Source organism: Heterodontus francisci, chromosome 29 (genome assembly GCF_036365525.1).
Source record: "Heterodontus francisci isolate sHetFra1 chromosome 29, sHetFra1.hap1, whole genome shotgun sequence".
In the NCBI taxonomy this organism is placed as follows: domain Eukaryota; kingdom Metazoa; phylum Chordata; class Chondrichthyes; order Heterodontiformes; family Heterodontidae; genus Heterodontus; species Heterodontus francisci.
The window spans coordinates 44,632,112-44,648,818 of NC_090399.1; the positions used below are offsets into that span (position 1 = coordinate 44,632,112).

The following is a 16,707-nucleotide window of genomic DNA, read 5'->3' on the forward strand; positions in this document are numbered from 1 at the left end:
GTGCCTAATTGGTAAATAAGGTGCTGTTCCTCAAGCTTGCGTTGATGTTCACTGGAACTGTCCCAGGACAGAGGTGAGAGCAGGCGGGTGTATTGAAGTGGCCAGCAACTGGATGCTCAGGGTCATGCTTTCGGACTGAGCTTGCGCTGATGTTCACTGGAACATCATGATGCCACTACCAAACACATCTTCTCTTTCCCTCCCCTGTCAGCATTCCGAGAGATAATTTCCTCCACGACACCCTGGTCCACTCCTCCATTACTGCCACCACCCCTTCCCACGGCACCTTCCCCTGCAATCGCAGGTGTAATACCTGCCCATTTACCTCCTCTCAGCGAATTACTTGTACTTCTTTCAATTGAGTATACTGTATTCGCTGCTCACAATGTGGTCTCCCCTACATTGGGGAGAGCAAACACAGACTGGGTGACCGCTTTGCGGAACACCTCCGCTCAGTCCGAAAGCATGACCCTGAGCATCCAGTTGCTGGCCACTTCAATACACCCGCCTGCTCTCACCTCTGTCCTGGGACAGTTCCAGTGAACATCAACGCAAGCTTGAGGAACAGCACCTCATTTACCAATTAGGCATGCTACAGCCTGCTGGACTGAACATTGAGTTCAATAATTTCAGAGCATGACGGGCCCCCCATTTTATTTTTAGTTATTTTTTATGTGTTTATTTTATTTTAGTTTGTTTAGTTTGTTTCCACTGTGCCTACCCTATTTTTTTTTCATATTTGTGCCTGGGGCCAGGCGGTTCAGTTTTCTGTCAATTAACACCCTCGCTGCACTAACTCTTTGTCTTTCACCACACCATTAACATACTGTTTGCCTTTGTTCCATGACCTTCTGGCCAGTTATTCTCTGTGGCCTTGTCCCATCGACACCTTCTCTTTTGTTATCTTTTGCCCCAACCCCATTTTACTTGCTTAAAACCTATTACATTTCTAGCCTCTGCCAGTTCTGATGAAGGTTCACTGACCTGAAATGTTATTTCTGCTTCTCTCTCCACAGATGCTGCCAGATCTGCTGAGTATTTCCAGCATTTCTTGTTTTTATTTAATCACGTGACTAACTGGCTATTGGAGTCTTTTGAATTTGGACTTGCCACAGTGACTTTGAACTTAGAAAACTGCTTACTCCTGGACTGAAAAGACCTCTCTCCTGTCTTCTCTCATCTCCCTCTCACCAGCTTCAGAAACCATTGAAGACATATGAACCCCAAGAGAGAAAAGTCTCCTACAGTGAACAAGTTTAAGAAGAATAGTGGGCCCCAACGAAAAGCAAGACTATCTACAATCAAGGACTCTACAGCAAGCTCGAAGTACAGTAAAAAAAACACCTCTTCAGATACTGCCTCAAACCTCCCTATTATTTTTCTTCTGCTCTTTTGTGTCTCTATTTGCATGTGCGTATTGAGTATGCATGCTAATGTGGGGAGCGGTGTATATTCATAGGCGTTAACTGAATTAGAGTTTAAGTTTAACTTTAATAAAATTTCACTTTTCTTCTTTAAACCAAAGAAAGCCTGTTTATGCTCATTTCTTTGCCTTATGATTGGAAAATGGTGAACAAGGATTCACCAAGGGGGAGCTCAAAACACAGTGTGTTTAAAATGAAAACCCTGTTACAATAAGAACAGGCGAAGGCTGAGAAAGACCCCTAGACACCTTTCTCACCCAGGTTGGAACACTATTTATTGCTGTTCACTGGGCGACAGTGTATAGTGGTAATGTTATTGGACTAGTAATCCAGGAGCCTAGATTAACGTCCCAGGAGACATGAGTTCAAATCCCACCATGGCAGCTGGTGGAATTGAAATTCAATTCATTAATAAATCTGGAATTAAAAGTTCGTCTCAGTCATGATGATCATTAAACTACCAGATTGTTGGAAAAACCCATCTGGTTCACTAATGTCCTTCAGGGAAGGAGATCTGCCGTCCTTACCTGGTTTGGCCTACATATGACTTCAGACCCACAGCAATGTGGTTGACTCTGAACTGCCCTCTGAAATGGCCTAGCAAGCCACTCAGTCGTAGGCGGCTCGCCACCACCTGCCCAAGGGCAATTAGGGATGGGCAATAAATGCTGACTTTGCCAGCGATGCCCACATCACAACAGCGAATGTTAAAAAATCGTGGCAGCAAGGCAGTTTCAGCTATGACACTTCCCTCTCCTATCAATTGAAGCTTACTTACCTTGTGTGAGCAGTGAATGGATTAGCACCTTACAAGATTGGCACTTCTTCTTTGGCACTGAGAATGATTGGCTTCCACTCCAGTTCAATGGGTTCTGAGATGGCTGATAAGTCCAATGCGTGATATGCAGACTCTGCAACATGAGGGGCAGGTGGTGTTTGGAGGGTCAGGTAGGTGAGGAGTTTGGAGGTTTGTGTGCTCCCTCTGACACCTCGACATCGCCTCTGCATGCTCCCAGCGCAGACCCTCGAGGTGTTCGATGCCTTCCCGAATGAGCTTTCTCCATCTAGGATGGTTACGAGCAAGAGACTCCCACAAGTCGACAGGGATGTTTGATTTCTTCAGGGGTGCTTTGGTGCCATCTCTAAAATGTTTCTGCTGACCTCCTGGGAGTCTCCTATTGTGACCGAGTTCTGAGTTGAACAGCTGCTTCGGGTGCCTGGTGTCAGGCCTGCGAATGACATGTCCTGCCCAGCAGAGCTGGTTTTGGGTGTTATCTCCCTGATGCTGGGCAAGTTGGCTTGGGAGAGGATGCTGCTGTTGGACCACCTTTCTTGCCACCAGACCTTGTGGAGGCTTCTCCAGTGCTTTGAACTTCCTGCTGTAGGGTGTCCAAGTCTCTGAAGCAGATAGAAGTGCAGGGATCACTGCTGTCCAGTAAACGATGATCTTAGTTTTGGGTTTGAGAACAAGAGGTCAAAAAAGGCCATGTACAGCAGTTGGCATTGTTCCCTGCATTTTTCTTGGATTTGCAGTGCAGTGAAGAACGTGTCTGTTGTGCATCTCGATGCACGAAAGCCATACAGCAACTCCAGATGGTTCTTCACACTGGGTGCAGGCGATTGAGGAGTATCCTTGCAATGATCTTCCCTGTAGCAGAGAGCAGGGAGGTTCCTCTGGAGTTGCTGTAATCGGTCTCATCTCACTTCTTGAATACAGTCACGATCAGACTGTCCCTCAAGTCCAGTTCTCCAGCTAGCGCTTCCCATCCCAGATGAGGGATATGGAGTTGTGCAGTCATGCCAGGAGTGTATCTCTGCCAGGCTTCAAGATTTCAGCAAAGATTCTGTCTGCTCCAGAGGACCTGTTGTTCTTCAGCTGCTGACTGGCTTTTCCAACCTCACACCGGACTGGGTCAGCACTGAGACTGAGCTGAACAGGGTGTTGTGGGATGGAGTCGAAGACATTCAAATCGAAGACAGGAGTTGAGGAGTTCTTTGAAACGTTCCCTCCAGCGAGCACTAAGTGCCTCCCTGTCCTTGATGAGTTCTCCTCCATGCTTGGCTCTCAGCGGGGTACGCCCATGAGTGTTTGGATCACAAATCGCACTGGCAGCACCGAAGACACCGTGCACGTCGTTGATGTCTGCAAGTTGCTGGATGTCTCGTGCTTTTTACCCACTATTTGTTTTTTATGTCCAGGGTTTTATGCTGCATCACTTCCTTCAGGAGTCTGTAGGATTACTACTTTAGCTAGGATGTGTGGTGAAGTTTCCAGTCTGTGAAGGCTTTGCGCTTTTGCTCGATTAGGTCCTGTATTACTTCGTCATTCTCGTCAAACCAGTCACAATGCTTCTAGGATCTCTTTACCTCTTTGCAAGTGCCTGTTATGGTCGCCTTTAGGATCGGCCAGGCACTACTGGCACACAGTGGCTCCTGGTGGTTGGAGGTTAAGGCACTGACTGAGAAGGGCAGCTTTTGCGGGATCTTTGAGGCCTTCGATGTTAATTTTCTTGCAGCACTGCTTTTGGTGCTTGTGCTGCTCGGGGGCTAGGCTGATGGAGATAGTAGATCGAATGAGGCGGTGGTCGGTCCAGCAGTCGTCGGCACCTATCACAGCGCAGGTGATGTGGACATCTCTGTGGTCCCTCGCTTGAATGGTGCTGTAGTCCAGTAGATGCCAGTGTTTGGACCACGGATGTCACCATGTTTGGCTCACTGGTGCAACGGGGTGTTAGTCTTGATAAGATCAGGCTCAAGGCATTTCATCAGGAGGACTCCATTGGAGTTTGCTTTTCCCACTCCTTCCTTGCAAATTACCCCCTTCCAGAGATTCACGTCCTTCCTGACTCTGGCGGTGAAGTCTCCGAGTAGGAGCAGTTTGGTTGTCTGCTAGGACTCAAGTTAAGGATTGTTCAAGGTCAGTGTAGAATCCCTCCTTGGCCTTGTCTGTTGCCTCAGGAGTAAGAGCGTATGCCCTGACGTCAGTGACATGCCGTTTTCTCGTTAGGATGAGCCGGGCCATGGGGAGGCTCTCGTTTATCCCACAGGGGGAGTCACGGAGGTGCCAGACAAGCTAGTTTTTAATGGCAAAGCCCACACCATGGAGGCGTCATTCCTCTTCCCGGAGACCCTTCCAGAAAAATGTGTATCCACCGCCTTGCTCCTTCAGTTGGCCCTCGCCTGCACATCATGTCTCGTTTAGAGCAGCAATGTCGATGTTGAGCAGCCTGAGTTCCCAAGCTATGATGGCGGTGCGGCACTCAGGACTGTCACTGTTGGGGTTGTCCATGAGGATCCTGAAGCTGCCGGTCCCATTCTTCCCTTTGGCGGGTGGACGTTGCATGTGCATGTTATTTTTTTTAAGGTGGGGTTGTCGTTGCCTGCCAGCCACCACACAGCCTCAGCAGAGCAGGGCCTTGGTCCAATGGCGAGGGGGTTCCAAGATGACTGGAGACCAGGCTGTGCTGTAACACAGTCTGTGCACAGTCATATGCAGGCGCGTATGCAGTCGTGGTTACAGAGGTTATTTACGGTCCCCCCTGCTTTTCCTTCGCCCCTGCAGTACTTTCCCTTCTACAAGAACCCAGCCAAGTCCTCCCTGCCACCAGACCCCCCCCTCCCAAAGCCTCCACCCCTCCTCTAGACTTCCTCACCCTCCAACAGGACTGGGTCCTATTATTGACGTTCACCCATTTATGCTGTCACCTGACAGAACAATTGAGAAGCCACACTCAACTCCCACTCTCTTTGAGAAATGGCTTTTAGAAGTGGGCGACACTACACCGCAGCATTTACTGCCCACCCCGAGGTGCCCCGATGGCACTGAGAGTCAACCTCGTAGTGTGGGTCTGCAGTCACAGGCAATGTTCCCTCTCATGTAGCCGTGAAGCAAACCGAAAGTTCCCACACAGGCCTTGCACGAATCGGCCCCTTTAAGTTACTGTGCGTGCGCCGCCACACAAAAAAATTTAAAGGGGCCACACACGTAAACAAATCACCCGCGCACTCCAAAAGAAAAATTGAAGGTATTAAATTTACAGCTTAGATTAAGCAATAGAATTCCAATCGGGTAAGTATAACAGTAACTGAATTAATAAGAGTATTAGCACAGAGCAGATCTGGAGGCAATTTAATTAAAATTAATAGTTTACACAAGTACTAACTAGATAATAAAAGAGTGAAGAGAGGTATTTTTCTTAGGTCATGGATGAATGTATTGGGTCCTGATCTAATTCGTTGCTACAGGTTAAAGAAGCTCGACTTGTCTTTTATTCCAGAAAAGAGATACCCTTCGGGTGATCTAACTGACACTTTCCAGGTTATGATGAAAAGTGACAAAACCGTTCGGGGCAAATTGTTCGTCACTGTCAAGAGTAAACAGAAGGACATTAGGTTAAAAAAAAAATCAGGCAGAGAACTTCGTCGAACAAAGGAAAATAGTTATCAACAAACATAATATTGATACAAAAGGCCACTCAAGGTGTTTCTATGCGAAGAAAGGGATGAAGGATATAGTGGAAGGTGGGTAGATGCAGTTGGGTCTAATGCCCCTTCACAGCTTGGACAGTGGGCACTGACTGAAGTATCCGACACATACCACATCTGGCATCACTGGGTAACGCACCACATACTCCTCCAACTCAAGCCAGCACTGGTTAAATTACCAGATACTCCACACAGATGCCCCGCTCCCCCAGACAGATGCTGTTCCATGTCATTGAGACCTTTGAAGAACAGTTATCAGGATAATTAATGACTGGAAAGATCCCGAAGCCAATGTCAGTACCTCCTACCTGAATTCCAGACACAAGATTGTGGACACTGTCCGAGGAGGTCACATCCGTGACGAACACAGAGTGCTGCTGATCGTGTGACAGGGTCTGGAGGGTCTCGCGAGCAGCACTTTCATCAATATCTACCACTGCCACCGAAGCTCCCTCTTTAGCGAAACGCTGGCACACAACGCGTCCAATCCCACTGCCACCACCTACAAGATATCACAGGTCACAGATAAAGGCCACGAATGGCAGCAGTGCCGTCCCCTGCGTTAACCCCAAGGTATCAGGTCAGCAGGGAGAGAGAGAGGTGGACGGAGAGGGAGGGGCAAAAGTGTGCAGCAGGCCAGTGAAGAGGGTCAGGAGATTCATGGAGTGACACAAATCAGACAGGTGGGAACAGAGTGAGAGTGATGGGGGAGGGGGGAGAGAGAGACAGTGATGGGGAGGGGGAGACAGAGTGAGAGTGATGGGGGAGGGGAAAGAGAGTAAGAATGATGGGGAGGGGGAACAGAATGAGAGTGATGGGGAGGAGGGAGTGAGAGTGATGGGAGAGGGGGGGAGAGTGAGACTGATGGGGTAGAGGGGACACAGTGAGAGAGATGGGGGAGAGAATGAGAGTGATGGGGGAGGGGGAGACAGAATGAGAGTGATGGGGAGAGGGAGAGAGTGAGAGTGACAGGGGAGGGGTAGAGAGTGAATGATGAGGGAGGGGGACATGGGGACAGAGTGAGAGTGGTGGGGGAGTGGGAAAGAGTGAAAGTGATGGGGAGGGGGACACAGAGTGAGAGTGATGGGGGAGGGGAAAGAAAGTGAGAGTGATGGGGTAGAGGGGACACAGTGAGAGCGATGGGGGAGAGAATGAGAGTGATGGGGGAGGGGGAGACAGAATGAGAGTGATGAAGAGGAGGGAGTGAGAGTGATGGGAGAGGGAGAACAGAGTGAGAGTGATGGGAGGGGGGGGAGAGTGAGACTGATGGGGTAGAGGGGACACAGTGAGAGCAATGGGGGAGAGAATGAGAGTGATAGGGGAGGGGGTAGAGAGTGAGATGATGGGGGAGGGGGTCATGGGGACAGAGTGAGAGTGGTGGGGGAGTGGGACAGAGTGAAAGTGATGGGGGAGGGGGACACAGAGTGAGAGTGATGGGGGAGGGGGACAGAGTGAGAGTGATGGTGGAGTGGGACAGAGTGAGAGTGATGGGGAGTGGGAGAGAGTGGAAGTGATGGGAGAAAGGGAACAGAATGGGAGTGATGGGGGAGGGGGAACAGAGTGGCAGTGATGAGGGAGGGAGAACAGAGTGGGAGTGATGGGGAGGGGGGACAGAGTGGGAGTGATGGGGGAGGGGGAACAGAGTGGGAGTGATGGGGAGGGGGGAACAGAGTGGGACTGATGGGAGAGGGGGACAGTGTGAATGGATGGCAGTGAAAGGGGCAGTGAGACTGACTGCAGTTAAAGGGGGATTGAGAATGAATGGTACTAATAGGGACGGTAGAATAGAGATGGCAGTAGAAGGGGAGTGGGTGATTAGTGTAGCTGTGAAAGGGGCAGAATTGATAGATGTGAAAATTGGGGCAGAGTGGTAAGAAATGGAGGTGAGGGGAGAAGGGAGGAGAAGCAGGGGGCAGTGCTTGGGGAAAAGAGTGGAGCAGAAGGTGGCGACAGTACTTCATGATGTGATATAAAGGAGGGTGCCATCACCAACTGAGAGAGGATGCAGAATGGCAACATCAACCAGGTGAGGGACAAGAGTGCTGGCATGAATCCGAGGAGGCGATGGGAAGACTGCTTTCTCAAACTGCAAGAAGACAACCAGCTTAACCAGGAATGGAGGGGGTGAAAGGTGCCAGGTCGAATGGATTCGGGAGAGAGGAGAGGGAGGGAAGTGTCAACTGGGAGGGTTAGTGCACAGTGGTGTCTCCCTGTGAAAGCATTGGGTAGTTGAATAGGGTACAGTGTCTTAGTGAATTGTACCCTCAGCAAGTAGAATGCCTCTGGGCTGAGAGAGGGGTGGAAGTGGCGGACTGAAAGTTTAGATAAATCTTTAAGTACAATGCTAACGTGACTATGAATTAGTTTCTTTTCTGAGATTACACATTGATTAATTGTGAAGTACAAAACTACTTACAAATACACAAATTTAAACATCTTAACGTTACAACTCAACATCATCCTCCGTTTAATATCTCCTGACATTTACATTTCTCTGTGTCATAGATGCATTTAAGGGAAGCTAGACTAGTACACAAAGGAGAAAGGCACAGCATCATCGAATACAGCAAAGGAGGCCATTCAGCCCATCGAGTTCATGGGGTTCAATGAAGTAAAGTGGGAGTAGGCTTGGGCAGAAATTAAACTCCAGTCTGGAGCAGCTGGGCAAATAGCCTGCTTCTGTGTGTAATATTTTACATAATTCTGCATGGGATCGAGTGGTAGGGAGAGGGAGAGAAGGGGAGTGGCAGAGAAAGAGAAGGAAAGAGGGAGGGAAGGGGATAGAGGCAGAGAAGGAGAGGGGGAGAGGAATGAAGAGGGGAGGTAAGGTAACGGGAGAGGGGAGGGAAGAGAAGGGGAGAGGAGGGGAGAGAAGGGGAGAGGGAAGGGAAGGGGAGAAGGGAGGGAAGGGGAGAGTGGAGGGAAGGAGAGAGGAGGGAGAGAAGGGGTGAGAGAAGGGGAGAGTAGGAGAGAGGAGAGGGGAGAGTAGGAGAGTGGAGGGGAGAGGGAGGGGGAGAGAAGGGGTAGGGAGAGAAGGGAGGCGGGAGTGGAGGAGGGAGAGAAGGGGAGGGGCGAGGGGTGTAAAGGGAAGGATGGAGAGAAGGGGAGGAAAAAGGGAAGGAGGGAGAGAAGGGGAGGAAAAAGGGAAGGAGGGAGAGAAGGGGAGGGAAGGAGGGAGAGAAGGGGAGGGGAGGAGGGAGAGAAGGGGAGTGGAGAGGAGGGGGGGAGAGAAGAGGAGGGGAGAAGGAGAAGAGAGAGAAAGGGAGGTGAGAGGGAAGGAGGGAGTAGGGAAAGAAGGGGAGGGGAAGGGAGGAGGGAGAGAAGGGAAGAGGGGAGGGCAGGGAAGGGGAGAGAGGAGGGGTGAGAGCAGGGGAGAGGGGAGGGGCGAGGGTAGGGAAGGGGAAAGAGCAGAGAAGGGGAAAGGGTGTTCTGGATTTTTACAAAACAAGAAGCCATCTGAGGGAGGGAGTGAGAAAGAGCAAGACTTGTGAGCTGAGGTCCACAGGAATTAGTTAGGTGAGCAGGGAGGTGTGTGGTTGGTGTGTTTTACATTTTTCTTCTCTAGACTAGGGCAATAGTTCAAACTAGGATCAGGGAGATATAAGTACTGTATTAAATTTATAGCTTAACTAGTTAAACTAGTCAATATAACTATAAATATTCACTGAGTGGTCTTTCAGAACTTGAAATCCTTATTAAATAAAATAGTCATGGCAGGGCAGGTGATGTGTTACAGCTGTATCATGTGGGAGCTGGTGGACACCAGTGTGATCCACTGCAATCACATCTGCAGCTCGAAGAACTTCGGCTCAGAGGTGATAAGCTGGAGTCTGAGCTTCAGACACTGCGATGCACCAGGGAGGGGGAAATTAGCTGGACACTTTATTCCAGGAGGCAGTCAGACCCCTTAGGTTAAGTATTTAAGATCTGGTCAGGGACAGGAGGATGTGATTACAAGTGAGGCACGTATGGGGATCCAGAAGGTAGCAATGGAGGAGCCTCAGCCTTTGCACTTGTCCAACAGGTATGAGATTCTTACAGCCTGTGTGGATGAGAGCAGGGACTGCAGGGAGGATGAGCAAGCTGACCACAGCACCATGGTGCAGGAGGCCATTCAACTGGTGGGAGTAAAAAGAATGTAATCGTCAAGACAGTATTGTTAAGGCGATAGAGACTGTTCTCTGGGGCCAAATGCGGGAGTCCAGAAAGCTGTGTCGCCTGCCTGGTGCCAGGGTTTGGAGGGAGGCGGTGGTGTAGTGGTAATGTCACTAGACTAATAACCCAAAGACTCAGGCTACTGTTCTGGGGATATGGATTCGAATTCCACTGTGGCAGATGGTGAAATCTGAATTCAATTAATCTGGGAATTAAAAAGCTAGTCTCATGGTGACCATGAAACCATTGTCAATTGTTGTAAAAACCCATCTGGTTTACTAAAGTCCTTTAGGGTAGGAAATCTGCTGTTCTTATCTGGTCTGGCCTACATGTGACCCCAGACCCACAGCAATGTAGTTGACTTAAAAAAAATGCCCACTGAAGGATCCAGGTGTCGTGGTGCACTTGAGTACCAACGACTTGATAGGACTAAAAAAGAGGTTCTGCTGAGGGAGTATGAGCAGCTAGGGGCTAAATTATAAAGCAGAACCACAAAGGTAATAATGTCTGGATTACGACCTGAGCCACGAGCAAACTGACATAGGGTACATAAGACCACAGAGCTGAATGCGTGGCTCAAAGATTAATGTGGGAGAAATGGATTTTGATTCATGGGGCACTAGCACCAGTACTGGGGAAAGTGGGAACTGTTCCTTTGGCACAGGCTTCACCTGAACCATGCTGGGACTAGTGTCCTGGTGAATCATATAATAGGAATGTAGAGAGGCCTTTAAAATAGTGGCGGGGAGGGTTCAGGTGAGGAGAAATTTAGAAAATTAAAGAGAAAGGACAAGGCACTATTGCAGGGTAGCAATATGTGTAATGATAACCAGAGTATGACAGGAAAGGGCGGAGCATACAAACATAAGAATGCACCAGCAAATGGAGTCAGACAAGGAGAATGTGGTAAAAAGACAGAATTAAAGGCTCTTTATCTGAATGTATGCAGCATTTGTAATTGATGGCACAAATAGAAATAAATGGTTATGATCTGATAGACATTACAGAGACATAGTTGCAAGGTGACCAAGGCTGGGAATTGAATATTCAAGGACATTTGATAGTTCGAAAGGGTAGGGAGAATGGAAAAGGAAGTGGGATAGCTCTGTTAATAAAGGAAGAGATCAGTACAGTAATGAGAAATGATCTTGGCTTGGAAGATCAAGATATAGAATCAGTTTCTATGGAGATAGGAAATAGCAAAAGAAAGAAGTCAGTGTTGGCAGTAGTTTATAGACCCCCGAACAGTAGCTGCACTGAAGGCCAGAGTATAATCAAGAAGTAATGGGAGCTTGTAAGAAAGATACTGCAATAATCGTTTTTTGTAATTCTTTCATGGGATGTGGGTGTCGCTGGCCAGGCCAGCATTTATCGTCCATCCTTAATTGCCCTTGAGAAGGTGGTAGTGAGCTGCTTTCTTGAACCGCCGCAGTCCGTAGGGTGTAGGTACACCCACAGTGCTGTTAGGAAGGGAATTCCAGGATTTTGACCCAGCGACGGTGAATGAGCGGCAATATAGTTCCAAGTCAGGATGATGTGTGGTTTGGAGGGGAACTTGCAGGTGGTGGTGTTCCCATGCATCTGCTGCCCTTGTCCTTCTAGGTGGTAGAGGTCACAGGTTTGGAAGGTGCTGTCTAAGGAGCCTCGGTCAGTTGCTGCAGTGCATCTTGTAGATGGTACACACTGCTGCCACTGTGCGTCGGTGGTGGAGTAAGTGAATGTTTATAGATGGGGTGCCAATCAAGCGGGTTGCTTTGTCCTGGATGGTGTCGAGCTTCTTGAGTGTTGTTGGAGCTGTACCCATCCAGGCAAGTGGAGAGTATTCAATCACATTCCTGACTTGTGCCTTGTAGATGGTGGACAGGCTTTGGGAGTCAGGAGGTGAGTTACTCGCCGCAGGATTCCTAGCCTCTGACCTGCTCTTGCAGTCACGGTATTTATACAGCTACTCCAGTTGGGTTTCTGGTCAACAGTAATCCCCATGAAGTTGACAGTGGGGGATTCAGCAATTGTAATGCCATTGAATGTCATGGGGAGATGGTTAGGTTCTCTCTTGTTGGAGTTGGTCATTGCCTGGCACTTGTGTGGAGTGAATGTTTCTTGCCACTTATCAGCCCAAGCCTGGATATTCATCAGCTGAGGGAGGGCGGTAGATGGTAATCAGCAGGAGGTTACCTTGCCCATGTTTGACCTAATGCCATGAGACTTCAAGGGGTCTGATGTTGATGTTGAGGACTCCCAGGGCAACTCCCTCCCATCTGCACACCACTGTGCCGCCACCTCTGCTGGGTCTGTGCTGCTGGTGGGACAGGACATTGGAAAGTATGATTCAATGAGTATGACTATGTCAGGCTAGTTGACTAGTCTGGTGGACAGCTCTCCCAACTTTGGTATAGGCAACCAGATGTTAGTAGGGAGGACTTTGCAGGGTCGATAGGGCTGGGTTTTCCGTTGTCGTTTCCAGTGCCTAGGTGCCAGGTGATCAGTCCGGTTTCATTCCTTATTGATTTTGTAATGGTTTGATACAACTGAGTGGCTTGCTAGGCCATGTAAGACAACCACATTGCTGTGGGTCTGGAGTCACACATACGCCAGACCAGGTAAGGACAGCAGATTTCCTTCCCTAAAGGATATTAGTGACACAGATAGGTTTTTACAACAATCGACAATGTTTTCATGGCCATCATCAGAGTAGCTTTTAATTCCATATTTATTAATTGAATTCAAATTCCACCTTCTGCTGTGGTGGGATTCAAACCCATGTCCCCAGAACAATATCCTGGGTCTCTGGGTTACTAGTCCAGTGACAATACTACTACGCTACTGCCTCCCTGTGGGTTATTTTAATCTTCATATAGATTGGATAAATCAAACTGGCAAAGGTAGCCTTGAGGACAGTTTCTTAGACCAATACGTTGTGGAATGACCCAGGGAACAGGATATTTTAATGTGTAATAATACAGGATTTATTAATGATCCCACAGTAGAGGATCCTCTATGGAAGAGTGATCATAACATGTTAGAAATTAACATTCAATCTGAGGGTGAGAAACTTAGGTCTGAAACTAGTATCTTAAACTCAAATAAAACAATTACAAAGGTATGAAGACAGAGTCCGCTAAAGTAGATTGGGAAAATAGCTTAATAAGTAAGATGGTAGAGAAGCAGTGGCAGACATTTACGGAGATATTTCATAACTCTCAACGAAGATATATTTCATTGAGAAAGAAAGACACCACAGAAAGATGAACTAAGGAAGTTAAGGATGGTGTCAAATTGAAAGAAAAGGGGTACAATTCTGTGAAGATTACTGGTAGGCCAGAAGATTGGGAAACCAAAAAAGGATGATTAAAAAAAGAGGCAGAAATTAAAATATAAGAGTAAACTAGCAAGAAATTTAAAAACAGATAGCAAGAGCTTCTACAAGTATATAAAAAGGAAGACAACAGCTAAAGTAAACCTTGATCCCTTAGAGGAAGAGACTGGGGATTTAATAATAGAAACAAGAAAATGGCAGAGGCTTTGAACAAATATTTTGTATCTGTCTTCACGTTAGAAGACACTAAAAGCATCCCAAGAATAGTAGAAAATCAAGGGGCAAAAGGGAGAAACTTGAAACAATCACTAGAGAAAATGTACCGGGAAAACTAATGGGACTAAAGGCTGACAAGTCCCTTGGACCTGATGGTCTACACTACATCCTAGGGTATTAAAAGAAGTGGCTGCAAAGATATGGAGTATTGATTATAATCTTCCAAAATTCCCTAGATTTTGCAAAAGTCTTAGCTGACTGGAAAACCACAAATATAACACCCCTATTTAAGAAAGGAGGGAGACAGAAAGCAGAAAACGGAAGGCGAATTAGTCTAACGTCTATCACTGGGAAAATGCTGGAATCCATTATAAAGGAACTACTAGCAGGACATTTCGAAAATCATGATATGATCAAGCACAGTCAACAGGGTTTTATGAAAGGAAAATCGTGTTTGACAAATTTATTAGAGTTCTTTGAGGATGTAACAAGCAGGGTGGATAAAGGGGAATCAGTAGTGTATTTGTATTTCCAAAAGGCATTCAATAAGGTGCCACACCAGATAGGAGCTCATGGTGTTGGGGGTGATATATTAGCATGGATAGAGGATTGGCTAACTAACAGGAGACAGGGAATCGAGATAAATGGGCCATTTTCAGGATGGCAAACTGTAACCAGTGGAGCACCGGAGGGATAAGTGCTGGAATCCCAACTTCTTACAATCTAGATTAGTGACTTGGGTGAAGGGACCGAGTGTATTGTCGTCAAATTTGCTGATGATACAAAGATAGGCGGGGAAGCAAGTTGTGAGGAGGGCACAAAGAGTCTGCAAAGGGATAGGTTAAGTGAGTGGACAAAAACATGGCAGATGGAATATCAAGTGGGAAAATGTGAGGTTATTCACTCTGGTAAGATTAGAAAAGCAGAATTTTATTTAAATGGGGGAGACTTCAGAATGCTGCAGTACAGAGAAATCTGGGTGTCCTCATACATGAAACTCAAAGCCAAAAAGCAGGTACAAGAAGTAATTAGGAACACAAATGGATCTTGCCTTTTATTGCATGGGGGTGGAGTATAAAAGTAGGGAAGTCCTGCTCAACTGGAAAGGGAATTGGTGAGACTGCACCTAACGTACTGTGCACAATTTTGGTCTCCTTATTTAAGGAGGGATATATTTGCATTGGAGGCAGCTGAGAGATGATTCAGTAGGTTGACTTCTGAGGAAAGGTTGGGCCTGTACTCATTGGAGTTTAGAAGAATGAGAGGTGATATTTATTGATTTTATTTTTTAATTTATTTTTATTTAGAGATACAGCACTGAAACAGGCCCTTCGGCCCACCGAGTCTGCGCCGACCAACAACCACCCATCTACACCAACCCTACAGTAATCCCATATTCCCTATCACCTCCCTACACTAGGGGCAATTTACAACAGCCAATTTACCTATCACCTGCAAGTCTTTTGGATGTGGGAGGAAACCAGAGCACCCGGCGAAAACCCACGCAGACACAGGGAGAACTTGCAAACTCTGCACAGGCAGTACCCAGAATCGAACCCGGGTCGCTGGAACTGTGAGGCTGTGGTGCTAACCACTGCGCCGCCCGATCTTATTAGAATGTATAAGATTCTGAGGAGTTTTGACAGGGTAGATGCTGAGAGGATGTTTCCCCTCATTGAGGAATCTAGAACTAGGGGGCACAGTTTCAAATTAATGGGTATCTCATTTTACAACAGAGATAAGCAGGAATTTCTTCTCTGAGGGTCATTAATCTTTTGAATTCTCTACCTCAGACAGCAGTACAGGCTGGGTCATTGAATATATTCAAGACTGAGTTCCTTTGGAGAAGGGGAAGGAGGAAGGAGTGAGGGAGCAGAAAGGGACGTGTTGGAGTAGGAGGAAAGCACTCTCTCCTTCCCCATGAGTGCTGCCCCCTGTGGGGTGTTTCAGACTGAGCTCTGCGCCTGGCGGCCACCCAGTGATTGGGAGACGCTCCCTGGGAGCGCGACCTTTGCCCACCGTTCCACCCCAGTTCTTTGCTGCCTGTCACCCGGGGGCCCAGGCTTCGCTCCATTCACATCGCCTCTTTCACGGCCCGGCGCCGCTCATTAATATTTAGTACCTGTCACCAGCGCCAGCCGTGAACTGAGCCGCAGCGTCACCGCCGCCATGACCGCAGCTCCTCGGGAACCTGTGGAGCAGGCGCGCATGCGCGGCCACAGGCAAACCACGCCCCCCACCCTGGGCCGCTCCGCGTCACCTGCAGCGCCACTGGGAGAGCCGGAGAATGACGGAACTCCAGCTCAAGGTGCAATCCACTTGCACCACCAGGGTCGGCAACACTGAGCTTGGTGTGGTGAGAGGAGGGTTCAAGTTACCTGTGGAATGGGAGGGAGAGGAGGGACTGAGCTGGCGTCATAGAATGGTTACAGCACAGAAGGAGGCCCATCGATCCTGCATGGACTCCCTGCAAGAGCAATTTCGCCAGCCGCCCTTTCCCCCGTAACCCCGCAAATTTTTTCTCTTCAGATAATTATCCAATTCCCTGACCCCTAAAGAGGACCACTGTATACCTGCCTCCAGTCCAAAAAGCAACCGTTCACCATTACTCTCTGTTTCCTGTCACTCACCCAACTTCATATCCGTGCTGCTACTGTCCCTTTTGTTCCATTGGCTTCAGCATTGCTGAGAAGCCTGTTATGTGGCACTTTATCAAAAGCCTTTTGGAAGTCCATACAGACCATATCAACCACATTACCCTCATCAACACACGCTGTGAGCTCATCTTCCTTTACTGTCTGGTGGTCACCCATTGCCCCTCCGCCTGCACACTCTTAAACTGTGGGATGACCACCCCCATCCACGTGGTTCTCAGCTTTGCGGATGCACTGCAGTGATGGCAGCTGCTGCTCAAAAATCTCCAAATCCTGGATCTCGAGCTGCTCCAGCTAATGATACTTCCTGCACATGAGGTTGTCACTGTATTTATATGACTACTCCAGTTCAGTTTCTGGTCAATGGTAGCCCCCAGGATGTTGACAGAGAGGGATTTAGCGATGGTAATGCCGTTGAATGTCAAGGAGAGATGGTTAGATTCTCTCTTGTTGGAGA

General features: G+C 48.1%; 1 protein-coding gene across 2 annotated transcripts in view; it reads right to left on the reverse strand.

The window, feature by feature from the left end:
• Window positions 1-15,834, reverse strand: part of hsd17b8 (hydroxysteroid (17-beta) dehydrogenase 8) — a 51,098-nt gene extending 35,264 nt beyond the window's left edge. For both annotated transcript variants that reach the window (XM_068009715.1, XM_068009714.1), the window contains exons 1-2: window positions 15,719-15,834; window positions 6,218-6,411 (exon numbers count right to left, since the gene is read on the reverse strand). In XM_068009715.1, coding sequence (XP_067865816.1) covers window positions 6,218-6,411; window positions 15,719-15,806 — 282 coding nt within the window. In that variant the 5' untranslated portion in view covers window positions 15,807-15,834. The remainder of the gene's footprint in view (window positions 1-6,217; window positions 6,412-15,718) is intronic.
• Between the last annotated feature and the right edge of the window lie 873 nt (window positions 15,835-16,707).